The 17,227-nt window shown below is 41.2% G+C and overlaps 1 protein-coding gene across 1 annotated transcript in view; it reads left to right on the top strand.

Moving 5' to 3' along the window:
• SPMIP4 (sperm microtubule inner protein 4) overlaps positions 1-17,227 on the top strand; it is a 213,757-nt gene that overhangs the window by 33,906 nt on the left and 162,624 nt on the right. Inside the window, exon 2 of the mRNA XM_069211409.1 lies at positions 13,859-14,038. Coding sequence (XP_069067510.1) covers positions 13,859-14,038 — 180 coding nt within the window. The remainder of the gene's footprint in view (positions 1-13,858; positions 14,039-17,227) is intronic.

Raw genomic sequence — 17,227 nt, 5'->3', positions numbered from 1 at the left:
TCCAATTACCCCACAATTATGACAAGGTAACACTTTTTGCCTTTGTTGCTCACCTTGCATCACCACTGAACTTAAATCCACATTTCTATTGACCACTGGAAGCATCATTCCACCTCGACCTGTGCCTCTGCCTTGACTCTGAAATATACCATTCCCTTGTGGCAGTTGCTGAAAATGTCCCTGCAGTCCTGTCTATGCAGCCTTAATCTGCATCACCATTGCTTTCTCTTTCAACATTTTCTGCTTCAACTTGATCTCATCACTGCAGTATTTTGCAAACTGTATCACTGCCAGCAGATTAAATGATTCTTAATCATCTGATTAATTTCTGGTTTTATTCCTTCAACAAACCCAAACACCAAATTAATCATGCTCTCTTTCTCAATTGTTTCCACACCACTGAATTGTTTGAACATCTTCAACAACCTTTCATAATATGCATGAACCGATTCCCTCCCTTCCTGTGCTGTCCTATCTATGCATTGCCAATCAACGTTTTTAGGTGAAACTCTCGTTTTCAGAAACTCAATAACCTTATAGTAATATATCATTACTTCTGGAGATGGTGCACCGCTGTTCAAATCCCTTTGCGGTCACTTGTTGGCCAATTCCCACTCCTTTTGCATTCAATCCACAAATCTGCCGGAACAACAATATCGAAAAGTGAATTCAGGTCTTCCCACAGACATTTTGCAAGCTTCACAAACCTATCTGTCTGCTGGTACCACTCCACTGGCTTTCCTCTCAACCTTGGGTATTCATTCGTAAAATTTAACATATCACCTCTATTCCAAGGTACATGTACAAAATTTCCTTCTGGTGTTTCTCTCATTTGCACCATTTTCACTGAGTCTCCTGCCTGTGTCATGTCATCCCTCTTTGGTCTTTCTCTTTTCTTGGCCCATCTGCCTTCCCATTTGTCTAATGCTCCCCAAACCTGTACTCTCTCAAGTAATTCTCTATCATGTGTTTTTATCCCTGCAGACCTCATGTGTATAAAATCTTCCTCATCCATGTTTAATCTGTAACTTCTTTTCAGACTTTTCATTTTTGATAAATCAATATCATACTCATCTGCTTTTTCATGTAACTGCTGGTGCACTTTCTCTGCTCCCATGGTAATTATTTTACACAAATATCTTAATTGAGCTTCAGTATAATACTCAAGTCTGTTCACACCCATGGTCCCTTCCAGAAGTTCATTTCCTTCCATTGATAATCTCACTCTGTTTATTGTGTCTTCTTCCCTGTCGTTCTTCTCTAGGGTCTTTGAATTACTTAAATCTTCCAACCACTTCGTTATTTCTTGTACAGATAAACCTTTCAAAGAAACCTCACAGACTGTGCACCTAAATCTCATTCTTGTGCTGTGCTTGTGCATTGTTGTCAAAACATTAATCTCTCCCCCTGATTATTGCAAGATCTGATCCCAGAACTTTCAACAGGAGACAAATCTATTAAAGAATTATTCTCATTCAGTGGTTGTCCTTGTCTAGGAGTTGATTTTTCCAAAACCCCATTCTGGACTTGAATCAAAGAATTCACTTCACTATTGTTTATATGTACGTATAGTGGGGCTAGCGGACCCATCGTAATATGTACAGAAATTGCATCTGGACCAACTAAAGATCCAACCTTTTGTATCTGCCCTGCACCCATGCTCTGCATTTGTGGAATCTGTATCTGGACAGGGACCCTTTGAATCATACCCAATCCATGTTGACCTGGAGACAACACTGAATTAGTAGTCGTCATTATGACCTGAGCCTCTGGATGTATTTCAGGAATGCTTATTTCCAACTCCTGTCTGTTGTATAGTGAATCATTAAAACTACTCTGCATCTGAACTCTTTCATTGTTCTGGGTATCTCGTGATATCTCTGATGTGGATGTGCAGTAGAAATTGTATTACTAATTCTACTCCCACTCGATCCACTCTCGCTTGTCCTCTGATCTCTCTGACTCTTGTTTGGTGGAGGATAAGTCTCTAATATCTCAGAAACTATTTTGTTTTCACCAATCTCATTGTCATCATTAAACATGACTCGTTTCAAGTCTTTTAATTTTTGTTCTTTAGTTACCGAAGAAGTCTTTTTCTTTTTCTTTCCATCTTTTGACTCATCCTCATCCTCTTTTGTCCTTGCAAGAAATAATATGATTCCCTGCAGAGTTGCTACTCTCTGCCTTTTCTGCTCTTCATCCCATCTAGCTTCCGCTAGCCTCTTTTCTACTCACCTCATTCTTTTCTCAAATTTCAATGCTTGTTGCTGTCTAGCTACCAGCTCCCAAATCGCTAGGGCTTCATACTGTGCTGGCCTCGGTGGAGGTTTTAAACTGTACATTTTCTGCCTTAAATTTAAATTCTCCAAAATTCTCAAATTAAATGTTCCATTTTCTGGAAAAGCTAAGCAAACGTCTTTCCTTGTAATCTTAACCCAATGTTTCAACTAAAGACACGCTCCCGCACCTTTCTCTTCAAATACAATGTATGCCAAAGTATTTTCTGGCAGACAAATATCTCCTTCGAGTGCCGGAATATATTCATCACCTCTCAGTGCACTCCTCAAAGCCTTGAAAAACTTCATTTTCAACTGAATTCTTATTCAAACCCAATGTCCACAACAAAAAATTATTATTTACGAACTGAGTTAAACCAAGCAAAATAAATGATGAAATCTGTTAAAAAACAACCAATCAGAAAAAGTGACTACGATCCCACAATTCTCTTCGACCCTCTCACCTTCCAATTGCGTTACTTTATTATCGGACTGATTGACGAATCCGTGCGCGACCCTTCTCACTAATCAGCCAATCCCAGCGCAGCACCACTTACGTCACACTAACACATAAACACCCCTTCGCTGAGATGCTGACAAAGTCTTTCAGTCTGATTTCTTTCACAACTCACACATCATATCAACACAATATTAATTTGCGAGCAGAACTTGAAACCAAAAAATAAGAAAACTAATTTGCCCATTTACTACAGGTAGGGTAATACAATCACTTCAGGAACCTTCCAAAGTAACCATCAGCTTCCGCTTACTCTTTTTGACAGTTCCCCTCATTCACAAGCAAAATTCAACCTGCAAATTTCACTTCTCAATTGATCATTGGACTGTTGTCCTAGTGCACTTAGTACTCACCAAATCTCTGTATAATTTCAATCATACCAATTATCTCACAACCTCTATTTACCAATCATGCCGGATCGGTCTACTAAATGGACAAATTACAACATATACCAAGTTTCTCACTACACTTATCAATATACTCTGGAGTCCCAGACCTCTCTCCTTAGATCTGTCATCAACAAACACATGGATAATTTTTCCTGCATTAAGCGCCACACTGAAATGAAGAACGACACTTCCCTACTCTCATACCTATTGGAGTACGCCCACTCCTTCTAAACTCTACTGGAGTATCTCCACTACTTTTAAACTCATATACACCTCAATCATTTGCAAATTAGCTTAAGTTGTGCAAGCGCAAATCAACTCACTCAATTCAACCAAACACCGCTAGAAACGTACCCTTCAACCTAGAGGGTCTCCAAGAACTGGGGAAAGTCACTTAAGGCAACTAGCAACTAATTTTATAAAATCCTTGTAACACTTCAGAAAAGTCAACAAATCTATTTCTCTTTAAAAGAAAAATTTCCACAAGTCATATATGAATCTCATTATGACATCATCAATCAATGACATAACTGTAATCTGCTACCAAAAACTGCTGCAGCGCCACGGAATCCTAGCTATTACTTTAAACTGAATAGTGGATTCTGTGCGCAAGAAGTCAATGGATCCACGCGACAAAGGATTGAGGGGATGTCATCAATGAGCAATATGACTATCAACAGTAATCAATATATTAAAAATTCTGAACCTCAAACAATAACCACACCAGTTTATTAAGAAGAATTATACATGTATTTCCCTAGATTAACAATGCTGTCACGAAAATAACTCTCAAACACATAATGATAAGCATATAGAATCTATAGTGGCTGATTAGAGCATCTTATATGTCTGAATTTAATCAAAACAATCAAGCAAATAATCTCAAGTATCATACAACTGATTAATAACACCAGAATTGGCATTTAAGCTAAAGTATACATTAGTACAAAAATCAAAGAGTGCCAATATGAATCTTGAGCATATGAAAGTTAATTCCCTCACTAACCACAAATTAGCATCAAAATGTTGGATTTCATGAAAAAGAATTTAGAAACACAAACTAACTCGGATTATTATTAAAAAAAGTATATTGTTACTATGCAGTATTTAAACTATATGTTGCAGCTGGTACCTGCAAAGCAAAAGGGACACATATATCAATGCAATTTCATACATTACCCATTGAACAACAACATGCAGTCTACTTCAGCAAAGGGACACCATCAGGTAAGTCTTCAGAGAATTGGGCCTATCGACAGCTAAACGCACACCGCTAATATGACTCGAACCACCATGGACTAAACTGGAACACTTCTCTGCTCTCAAACACTTCTCTCACTCTCTCTTCTCTTTCTCTCACCTCACAAGATTCCTACCTAGATTGTTATACTAAACATCAAAACGTTTATGATTGGTCAGTGCATGGGGTGGTTTAGGATTCAACCAGTAGTCGCTCTAATTGATAACCTAATATGCAATGACATCAGTAATAACCAGGACACATTCATAACAGTAACTTTTCCTCTTCCGTCTCATCTGTGACTCCATTGTTCCATCTTGTCTTAACTTCTCTTCTCAGGAAGAAACTTCTCAACTCGAAACATTTACTTCCATCCTCGAGGAAGAAACCACGTATTAGTGACAATTTCAAACAATCGAACATTCAACTCGTATTATGATTTTATAAATCTGACCTTGTAAGAGATAGCGCAGCAACCCGCTAGGGGTAGCTGTGTACACATTTATTAAGCTATTTAGCAAACACTTTTATGTGAGCATTGAACAACGGAAAATAACCACAACTTCAGTTCGAAATTTGCTTAGCCAAAGAACAAAAATGAATTATGGCAACCATTTTCAAAAGTCACCAGTTTTTGATTGTTAATTCACTATGGGGGTCTTTATGACCCCGGCGGTCGGTGGAAATATGGTGGTGAATACCGCCAAAAGGCTGGCAGTACGATCCGCCATATTATGACATTGGCGCGTTGGCTGAAGCCAACCCGCCAATGTACCACTCTGACCGCCATAGCGGTGACAGCCGCCGGGCTGGAGATATCTATCTATTCCACCTGCGGGATTATGACCCCGCCTACTGCCATGGTTTTCGTAGCTTCCTTACCGCCATGAAAACCATGGAGGTAAGCACAATCAGTGACAGGGAATTCCTTCCCTGTCATTGATAGGGGTCCCTCCATCTCCTGTTACCCCCACCCTCCCTGCCTCTCCAATGACCCCTCACCCACCCCTACATTCACACCCTTGTCACACACACACGCACACACATTCCCACACACATCCCCGCATGCATACTTCCTCTCACACACCCGCACACACTTTCAAACATGCACGCACACAAGCATTCACAAAACATAACATACACGCACTCACACCTTCAAGCGTGCACACACGCATCCAACATGCAACACACACCCGCATACACGCACATACAAACATACACACACACACCCCCACACACACATGGTACCCCCCGACCCCCTCCCCTGTTGGAGCACCCACTTACCTGTGTGCAGGGGGTCCTACGGCAGGAGACGGGATGGGGCGCTGCTGCCAGCAGCAGCGTCTGCCAGCAGAACACCGCAAGACTGTATTATTTCTCATAATATGGCTGGCGGCAGTCTACTGGCGTGGCGCTGCTGCTTGCAGCAGTGCCACCTTACCGCCATCTGCCAGCATGACCACAGCCAGATTTCCACCATCCTTCTGGTGGAAATTTGGCTGTGGTCATATTACGGCGGACGACTGGTAGCCATGGTGACAGTCTTTTTGCGGCTGTCGCCGCTGCGGTAGGCGGTTTTTACCGTCAGTATCATAATGAGTGCCTATATGATTAATACACTGAAATCATTAATAAATGTATTAAAAAATTCACACTCTCAAACCTGTATTAGAACTTACCCTTTCTGGAGACCACTAACCTCAGTCTGTGGGCTGTTGCGATGTGTGCAGACCCCCTATACTGTCTCTAAACCCTGACATATAGTCAGGTAGGGGAGAACATGGGCTTATTGAGAGAAAATGTTCATTGGGGGAACAGGATACAAAAGAAGAGAAAGATGAGACAAAGGAGATGGCTTTGCCGAATGTGGGGAGGGAGTGAGAGTTTGTAAAGGCATATTCTGGAAGAAAGACAATTATATCTCCTTCCTAAGAAGGGTTGTGTTAAAGATTAACTAACTGTGCTTGGGATTGGGGAGTAAAAGGACCTGGCCAAACTCTTCAAGGAATGCCCTCAGTTATTGTTTTGTGAGATATAGCCATTTTTATATCTATTACATTTTATTTTACTGTTCAGAAAATAGCTTTAGGAGCATTGCTATGCTTGAGAGGAATTAATTTTATAAGAAAAGCATATTTCACATTCTAGTTTACAGAACATATGATTTTCAAAGGTGCATTTTGAAAGCATACTGCAACCTTTCAATTGATCTATTTTTAGCTTATAAAAGTTAGAAAAGCCTTCATTCAAGCCAACTGAGACCTGTGCTATCCTGCTGATGATAGTGCACATTGAGTCAGTGTGTTACTGAATCTCCCATAGGGCTCCATGGAAGCAAGCTGATTTTGAAAGTGCATCCACTTTTCATTTAAAACACATTATTTTGCATGTCTACATCATCCTCAAGCAACAGCTCTAAGTTTTCTAAGATCACCATACCTTGTGCTGAATAAACCTCTCATCACTATTTGTTAGAAAATTCAAAGACATTCCTCACGTGGATAAGAGTACATTTCTTTAGCGTCGACCAGTGTCAGACCACTGCGAATCTTAACTTTGAGTGGGCGGTGTGACCTTGCAGAGACAATATGAACCAACTCTAAACCCCCTTTTCTACCACTTGTCTATGTGTATCAATTGGACAAAGCAGAAGACAGGGCACAGAAGAGGAGGTCCTAGGTTCTTTTGTGTAGGGAGTTCTTCTTCGTGGCTGTACCCGAAATACAGTAGGATAAGGTCAGTGTCTATGGAAATGTTATAGCAATCTCGGGTACACCCAACCACCGCTTATCCCTGACATATACCTGAGGAAGAGGAGTTGTGTAAAATAAATATTGAGAGCAGGTGAGAGTAAAGAATGGATCCGTTCTTTGGATCTACCCAGGATTGAGGACCCTTGAATGACAAGGAAATATCAGGGTATGGACATATGGTTACACCACTGCACTCTCTCACACTCATACATCCACAGTGAGAGAAAAAACATATATTAACCTTAGCAGAATTTAACATCTCTTAATCCAAGAAATCAATAGGTATTCCAGTAGGAAGCATTCCAAGCATGTGTTTCAAAAGAACAAATTAAGAGCTCCAAGTGCATGCTGTAAGAACAAAGTAAGTGCTCCAAGCACGTGCAGCAAGAAAAATGTTTAAGCCCTCCTCGGCCTGCCAAACTCATAATGAGGGTCTAAAAGTCCAAAATTGCCACACTGCTTGTAAGTATAATTAGTCTTGCACTGTATCATTCTCATTAGTTTTACTTCCAACTCATAAATTGTTGATGAAGTATTGGACGTAATTTACAAATGTAATCCATAATTAATCCAAATTTCCTCAAATTTCTTGCAGTTTATAATCCCTAGCCCAATAATAGCAAGAGGCTACTTTTTATCTGCCAGCCCTGTTCCCTATGTACACTGTGTGTTCCCATATAAACATGTCTTTGGTATTGGCCTCATATTCACACTCCTGATACCCGCATTTATGGTTGAATGTAAGAAAATTGTGAATAGACATCTGACATACATATTGTGTCCTAAATATCATTTACAAAAATACTGTGCCATTGGGTTAAGAGGTTTTATTATCATAAACAATATTTAGGACAGGATGTAAAGGTGATATTCTATCAATGTCCATCCGGTAACATACCGCATGTATTTTAGAGAGGTTCAGAAATACTTTTTGATCCTTTTACAGTTAAGTATTTTCCAACTGGACTCCCAATTTGACTCCTGTAAGAGAGGATAGGTTGAGGAATTCTGAATTACTACGTAAATCTTTTTAATTTTATTCATTGCTATGATATGTGATCAGATTGGCATTTTAGGTACCAGCCGTACCATTGTGCATGTCTGACAGTGGATGTAAATATTTATTATGGAAGCTCACTTTATCTGGAATGACAAACTTGCATACAATGCAGAGAATATAGCTGATGAGAAATTGAGCAGGTTGATCATAGCAGGGAAGGGGTCAGCCAGAACATATTCCTGGGAGGAGAAGGATCTTTTCCAGTTAGGTCAAGGCGCTGGCCATAGGTTGAGGTGCTTCTTGAAGAGGTGCATTTTTAGCTCCACCCTAAAGTGAATTAATTAGGCTGATCCATGGTGGGTTGTTGTTCATTAGTCTATGTGTGCAGCTTGAAATTACTTCAGTAGCTTTAGTAATGGTAATTTACACTTCTTCATTTTCAGTCTACTGATGACATGGTTTTGTTTTTTGCACTGGACTCTTGATTTGGCGAGTTTGTTCCTGTTGGGTGAACAATAGGCTGTTATTGCCATGTAAGCGATGCAGTAGGTTTTGGGGTTGATGTTAGCTTGCTGGATTAGTTGCTGAGGGTATGTTTCTTTAGGCCTGTGATTAGGCAGGAATGGACATGCAGGAAACACGTAATTGAATCCATGCTGGTTTTGGTTGTGTCAGAGACAATGGCATTACAACTCTTTCACGCATGAAAGACAAGGGCTGGAAAGACAGATCTGATGTGGCTTTTGCTGTGGTATGGATGGATTATTCAGAGGCTTGATAGTTGATAACATGTCATGTATTCTTAGCTATGTAGGTCTTGCAGGAAAGGATGCCATCAACAATCTACCTAGAATGAAGACAAGGGATTTTGAATGTAGTGGAGAGGGGGAGTGAATCCATCCAGCTTCAGCATAGACAGCCAGTCCTAAATATTGTTTTTTATGGTAGCATTTGGATTTGGAGAGGTTCAGGTTTAGATATATGATGGGCATCTATGACTGAAAGAGGCTAAGGCCTGTCTTTACTCAGTTAGTTTCCACGGTTATGTAGATCCCTCATTTCAGTTGGGTATCATTGTCTGGCTGACTGATCTTGATACAACTATTGGGTAGTTGGGCTCAGAGAGGCTGTACCGAGAGAATGAGGTTAAATGGTGAAATAGTCCTTGGGAACCACCACAGGGTTCTCCACTGGTACCTGCAGCCATGTAGGAAGGAGTTGTTCTTTTTCAATGCATTAGTTTAATGTTGAATGTGTTCTCAGTGATTCTGCTGAATAAGGTTAGAGGTTTGATTATCATAAAGTTCTTGAGGTCTTCCGCATTAAGGTTGTAGTTTTTTGTATAGTGGGGGGATTTGGTGGGGTGACAGTTCTGTGGGAGATGCTTATACTATGGGACATTAGGTTAAGCTCTTGTTTTCTGTGAGTCTTTTACCAACAATGGGGAAAAGAAGGTTAACTCCATATATATTGGCTTTTATGGAGTTTAGAATGTTGATGAAGTTTCAAAGTGTTAGTAAGAAATTGTTTTGTTTGGTGGTGACTATGGAGGAATTTTAGGTTTGAGATGCCTTGATGGTTTGGTGTGATTTATTTTATCGTTAGCAGATAAATCATATGTTATATGTGAGCCTTAGGTGCACCAAGGAGCATGTGTTTTAGATGAGCACAGTTTCAAATTAATTGCTGAGAATGTCAGCGTTTCCCATGGTTCAGTTCATTCAGGAGGGAGTAAACATTGAGTGTGGAGTTGATTGCTGGTGGCAGGATGTGGAAGACTTGCACGAGCATTTCAAGGGGGCAAAACGTTCGGAAGTGTGTTGTTTTGTGGCATGTTTAGGCTCTCTGCTGTTGATTGCTTGTATGCAGTGAATGAGCGGTGGGCAGCGATGTCACTCTAGTCCAATGGCATTCGGAAAGCATGTTCATTGATTTTTAAGGTAATGAAGACGTGGTTGACATTGTTGACTTTGGAATGAGTTGGTATAATGGTGCATTGCTAATTTTTACAATCTCTAAGAGTGCTTTCATGATTTTCCTGGTAATGACATCACCAAGCAGGTTGAAGTCACCAAATAAGGTGCTGTTTTACTTTGTGGTGGAATATATGGTGATATAGTCTGTGATTTACTCACTAGAGAATTTGTTGGTTCCAGTGGCACTGTATATTATGCTGAACGTTGTCATCTGTGAGAATGAGAAGTGGAAGTCGGAGAAGAGATTCAAGGAGATCCAGGTAAGACTCTTCAAGCATGCAGACCTAGGTGGACTTTTCAATGTAGGGAGGCGTCTGGCGGTTTTATCAGTTTGATCTATGTGCTAAATGTTCTAGCCTGTAATACAAAAAAAGGTACCAAACTAAATTCTTATAGAATCAAAGACAAGCTGGTGTTATAGCCATTTAATACTAACATTGCAGTGAGCATGGACTGTTGTAAGAAAATCGTTCAAAAGGAGCTAAGATGGGAAGGATTTATTGGTGCAGGACATGTTTTGCCCTGTGATGTGTTGCGAAGCTTGATATAAATGCGTCTTTACACTATAAAAAGTCTAAATGATTGGCATTGCCAATACTCTTTGAATGCATGATGTGAATGAAGGAGTGAACCTTGCAAAATGTTAGAAGCGCTTACTTTTGTGTATGCATGTGAAACAAGCAGTTTTACAAATAGAATGGAAACCTCGGTGAAAATTTAAAAATATAGCTGCCAACTGGTTCTGTCATGTGACACCCTCGGCCATTTCGGGCTTTTTCACCAGTATCACTTTGCATATTGACATTTCGTTAGCCCGTAACGAACGCCAGTGCTCAAAGCAAAACTCAAGTGTGCTGGTGGCTGAAACCATAAGTAGTTCATAGTCTCACGTCATCCAATCACTTGACAGCCCTGTGGAAGGGGGAATAAAGTTCCTTTTGTGATGTCTCCTTCTTTCTTGGTGGCAATCAATGGTTAACAATCCAGTGAGGGGAGAGTGTTAATATGGCCTTTCTGTTGCTTTTGAAGCAACTCACTGCTAATGTGCAAACATAAACATTGCTAAAAAAAGGTCATGTTAAAATGACCTTGTTGCCCAGACCAATAAGAGCCTGCAGGGGATATGACCTTTGTAGCAGCAGCTGAACCTGTCTGAAGGGGCAAGAGAAAAGAAATCCAGTGTGCGGGTATCCACCTGCCCCAGGATCCATCCTTCTGCAGACTTGTGTCCTGCTTGAACAGCTGCAGCAGGTGTTGCAAATGCTATCCTGCAGGGGCCGCTAATGTCAGGTGGCATAGCTAAAATATTAGGGCCAAGATTTAAGAGGGCCTAGTGCCCCCTTGCACCACATTAGCGTAATTTGTTTTATGCTAATGTGGCCCAAGAGGCCAAAATCACCACACCAGATGCATTGCACCCCTTAGTAACTCCTTGTGCCACATTATGCATGTGCCAGGCATAATGAATGCAAGGGGGGGACAAAAAATTACGCAAAGAAATCCAAAAGATTTCTTTGCACCATTTTTTTGCGGTATTAATAACACCTGCGCAGAGCAGGCGTTAAAAGGAAGCACAACATTATTTATAATGGGCCTCAATGTGCTATGCAGGATTAGCGTCAACATTTTTACGCTAATCCTGCAAAGCGCCAAACTAGAGTAAAAAATGTTGGTGCTAGTTCCCTTCCTACCACCATGGTGCGCCGCATCCTCAATACGGCGCACACATTGTGGCGTTAGTGGGGCGCTAAGAGGCTCAGGAAAAGTGGCACTAGGTCTGTGTATGGCTACTCAATTAACGTGTGCTCTAACGAGAAATAGCATCTTGTGATGCCTCTGTGGGGAAGGTTAAATGTGTATCTAATTATTCATTCATTGCAAGGAAAATACCATTTTTTCTGAGATCTTCTGACGTCCTCGTGGGAACTGATAAAAATATATGGTGCTTCTGAAGGACAGTACTATCGAAATTCTAAAGTATTGCAGGAGGAAAGAGAGCGAGAGAGACATACGTTAGTTAGACAGATACAGGCAAAGGGAAAGACATGAGGCAGATGGCAGAAGGAGAAAACAAGAGAACAGTAAGCGACAGGAAGAAGAAATAGTGCTGCATTCTTTTACATCCGGCAAGATTCACCAGTCAGTTCTTCCATACAAAGGTGAGAATAGTTTCTGTACATTTAGCACATCATACCCCACGCTCAAAAGAAGACCACATCAACGTTTGATTCATAAAATGAATGTAGCTTGAAAAAATATGGGTGCAAGAAACTGACACAAGACATGCCGCATGATAAATATTACATTAGGTAATAACATTATGTCCAGCATGCTATCAATTCTTTAGAGTATGACAAATGCTGGATTTTATGCATTGACATCAAACACGAGGATAGTAACCTATTAACGAGACTGATCACAACACTCTCCGCCAGGGGTGTAGCTTGGTCAGTAAGTCTGGAGGGATGCGAGCTTCAGATTTTCCGACAATCACACTGGCATATAATGTTAAAGTACATTATAGGACAAGCAGGGCGCATTAGAGGGGCTTAAGAGGCAGTGGAAAGGGAAAGGTATGGAAATTGGTAGAAGTACTAAGTGAGAGAAACACAATATTTTGTAAAATAATTTACATTTTGTAGGGCCTGCAAAACAGAGCCGAGAGAGTGTGTGTGGGTTTTGTCAGTGTGTGTACATAAATGCCAGGTGAAATCCGACAGACACCTCACCATACTCAACTGAAACAACTGTATCCAACTATTCTTCAGAAAATATATTTATTAGGGCATATAACACCCCAAATGCCCCCTCTGATGATACACCCCTGCTTTCAGCAAATGCAGACCCCACAATGTGAGCAACCCCAAGGTAGAACTAGAAGGCTGAGGCCCACTTCTACCTTGAGCCAAGCCCAAGCCCACATCAAAGTAATTTTCAAACAGCTGTAAATCCTCAGCAGCAGACACATGTTTGTCCATAATCTTTGGCTTTCACTCTTTCCTATTAGTCACACTGTCTTCACCACAAAATAATGAAAAGTTGTTGGTGGGATATTCCGACATCACATCACTGACAGTATTGTAAGAAAAAGAGAGACTGGCGTTGAATGCAACCTGAGTGATAGTCTTGGCAGCACACACGTATTTACTCACCCATGTATACACTCATATCAGTGGATTAAGAACCTTCTCCAGTGATCTATATGTAACCTATATGCCACTAATGGTGTAATTATACATGTTGGGAGAGTGATGGAAGCCTTCGCTACTTCTGAAATGCTGAACCTGTTCTGTAAGGAAGGAACGATTTGCTGCAGGACAGATTTAAATTCTAAAATATGTCTTTGCAACATTCCATTTTCTTGTACAAGTGGTGCTTTTGGTTGGCTTTCCTTCATTGACCATCCTAAAAATTCAGAGACATTTATGATCATCACTTCTACAACGAGATATGATCACCTTCAACCAGATCCATTCAATACATTAAAGTAGAGGTAATCCACGAGAGCCCTTTCTATATATTAATGGCATCCACATAAGATATATTTACATATAATGAATCTTAATGAAATTCACTTACATAGTTGAGAGTCATGCAGAAAATCAGGCATGAACTTCACTTCCTGGATCTACATTTTGACCTTTCTGCAACCCATAGGTTTTTCTGTCCTAACGAGTGTTTCTTTGTCACACTTATTTGTTTTACAGATATGGAGAGTACTTGCAGAATACCCCTGCAAATCCCAGACTCCCCTGGGGCAGAGAAAGGGAATATGGAGGAATTGGAACAGTTTCCCTTCCAGACGACCACAGACCAAAGAGAGAGCCCCCACCGGCTGTGGCTAAAGGGCATAAGCATTATGGTTATGGTGGGGATCCATGCCTAGGGTAATGTATCACAGTGAAAGCTAACAATGTTCTAATTGTACTGTTAGCAGTGTATGTGTGTGTGCTTGCACGTATGTGTGTATGTTTTTATGTTTGTGTGTGCTTGTACGTTTGTGTGTATGTTTTTGTGTTTGTGTGTGTGTGTGTGTGCTATGGAGTGCTGTACGATATACAGAGTTTATGCTTTTGAGGAACAAATTATGCTAAAAGCTGCTATTGCATGATGATGGTGCACTGCACTTGCTACTATCATAAGTAGTTGCGGAAGGAGGGAAGCAGGCACTAGCCATGGTGGAAGTCCCTCTGAAGTCGTGCCCACCTCCTTCCAGGAGAGGGTCTGAATAATCAACTATGATTTAGATTGAAAGGCCTGCATAAGATGTGAAATCTGGTTAACTGGTGCCTTCAACAGAAGGACAATGTAATTTGTCTCAGACAATAAACCTCATGCAGCAGAGTACCGAGTAGAAATACATGAGACATTGAGGTGCAATGGTGCACAGACACCCATATACTCATCAGCAAATGCTCACCCTCATGCAAACAGACCCATATATTTGCAAAACAAAATGTAAGCAAGTTCACCATTAGATACATAAAGCTCTGTCATTCAGTCCTTCATAACCCAAGTACCATTGAACAGGGTCAAAGTTAAATGAACGTCATATATTACTTCCATCGAAATAAGAAAAACAAAATAAAGACAAGAAAATAAAGGAGTGCAACTGACCTCATTTGTCCATAAATTAACTCTTGTTATACTGGGCATACTGAACAGCGTAATAGAAAAGAGATTGTGCATAAACGATGATGTAGAAAGGAACATGATACATTTCAGTAATTTCCTAGGCTCAATTTTGCAATAATCGCTCCTGTTATTGCGTTGCAACAAGAAATAACTTATTTAGTGTAGGCTCTTAATGACATCTCATGATGATAATGGGTGTTTAACAATGAACTGAGGTTCTTTCTGACTATCTTGATAGATTGGGAACATGGCCACAGGACCATATTTATGTTTAAAATTAAGAATGTGATCAATAATATTTGAATAAAGGCTTGCTGCTCAGAGCATCAGCAGTGGCTAGTTCCCTCTGTAGATGACTTTAATACAGCCCTATAGCCCGCTTCTGCTGCTGAGGACTATACTGGTTATTGAAGGCACTGAGCCCTTGAGATATTCCTAGTAGAAACAAGACGAGATGATGAAGTCAAATAATCCAATTGAAGTTTATTTTAAAGAATAAATTTAGTCTCAAACAAGAGCCCATGAAGGACAGGCAAGAGCCGCTGGCTAGTGCTGCCGTCCTGGAGGCCAGTCCAGATGGAATGCTCCGTGATACGACAGCAGTAACCAGGTCAACAGAACAGTACAGACGTAAGTCAATAATAAACAAGAATAATTAAAGGAAAATGCACATATGTATGCATGGTAAATAGCCCTTTAATTATGTACACAAGTACAATCCCAATACAACATCTCCCTTTCTTCAAACAAAAAAAAACACAAACCTTAATATAAATTAAACTCATTACACTTTTCTGGAAGAACAGCCTTTCTGTTAGTATGATTGACACTGGAGTCAGAATTGTCCGAATTAGATACATTTATGATACAATTCCTGGCATTTACTGACTCCTAAAAAACATAGGCCCTCATTAGGACCTTGGCGGCAAATGCCGCCTACCGCCAAGGCGATGGCCGCCAACATACCGTCACCGTGGCTACCGACCGTCCATGGCATTATGACCGTAGATGGAATACCGCCAGAAGGATGGCGGTATTCCGTTGACAGTCATGACGACGGACGGCGGTAAGGTGGCACTGCTGCCAGCAGCGGCGCCACGCCAGCAAAACACCTCCTACCGTATCATGTTCCATGATACGGCCTGGCGGTGTTTTGCTAGTGGACACTGCTGCTGGCAGCAGCACCACATCCCGTCTCTTGCCAGAGGACCCCTTGCAAGCAGGTAAGTCGGGTTCTCCGACAGGAGAGGTGGGCGGGGGGGCGTTGTGTGCGTGAGTGAGAGTGTGTGTGACTGTGTGTGAATGCGTGCACACATGTGTAATGCGTGTGTGCATGAGTGGGTGTGAGTGTACGTGCATGTTGTGTCGTGAGAGTATGTGTGTGCCTGGATGTATGTTCGTGAGTGTTGCTTTGAGTGTGTATGAATGTATGAATGCGTGGGTGAATATGTATATGCGTGTGTGTATGGGTGTGTATGTATGTGCTTGTATATGTGTAAATGTGAGGGGGTCGGGAGACGGAGAGGGAGGATGGAGGAGGACTCTGGGGAGTGGGGCAGGGGAGACCCCTATCAGTAGCAGGGAAGGAATTCCCTGGCACTGATAGTGCCTACAGCCATGGTTTCAGTGGCGGTACCGAAACCACTGAAACCATGGCGCTGGGTGGAGTCATAATGCCATGGGCGACCTAGTGACGGCCACCGGGCTGGAGACTATAGTGTCCAGCCCGGCGGTTGTTACCGCCGTGGCGGTCGGTGTGGTACATTGGCAGTTTGGCTTTGGCCAATGTCATAATAGTGGAGGTAGGCACCCCCAGCCTGTTGGCTGTAATACCTCCCCTATACCACCGACCGCCGGGGTCATAATGACCCCCATAATTTCTTTCCATGTTGTCAGAACTTCTGTGATTTCCTGAGTAACTATTAGAATCTGCAGATACACGCACAGGATTAGATACAGTTCCATCACAAAACAAATCCCATTCAACACAACTTTCATCTGCATTGCCAAAAGCACTTTTCTTGTTTTCTTTGATCTCTTTCTTTAAAAGGTTTGATACTCACAACAGCTACTTTATTCCACCACCCACAGTTCTTCAGTAGAACCACTGAACATGTGACTCTTATAATTTGCGTAGGGTCACAAAAATATGGCTCTCTTTTAACAGCCTTTTTAGGTTTTTACCAACACACAGTCCCCTATTTCAAAATGTTTTGAATTCCGTGTCTGAGGAGTGTCAGAGATGGATCTCATTGTTTTGTATTTGTGTGCAAAATTTTCTCTGACACATTCATCTACACTGGAACAGTTCTTCAACCTTTTCTGAATTGAATTTTGGACATGGGTATTTTTCCAGCATGGTGTGAGAGTGGTTCTAGCTTCTCTTCCTTTTAAGAAAAATAAAGGTGAAAAACTGTGATAAAGTGAGATGTGTATAAGTA

This window comes from Pleurodeles waltl, chromosome 10, assembly GCF_031143425.1.
Source record: "Pleurodeles waltl isolate 20211129_DDA chromosome 10, aPleWal1.hap1.20221129, whole genome shotgun sequence".
Taxonomy (NCBI): Eukaryota; Metazoa; Chordata; class Amphibia; order Caudata; family Salamandridae; genus Pleurodeles; species Pleurodeles waltl.
This window is presented reverse-complemented; position numbering and strand designations above follow the sequence as displayed.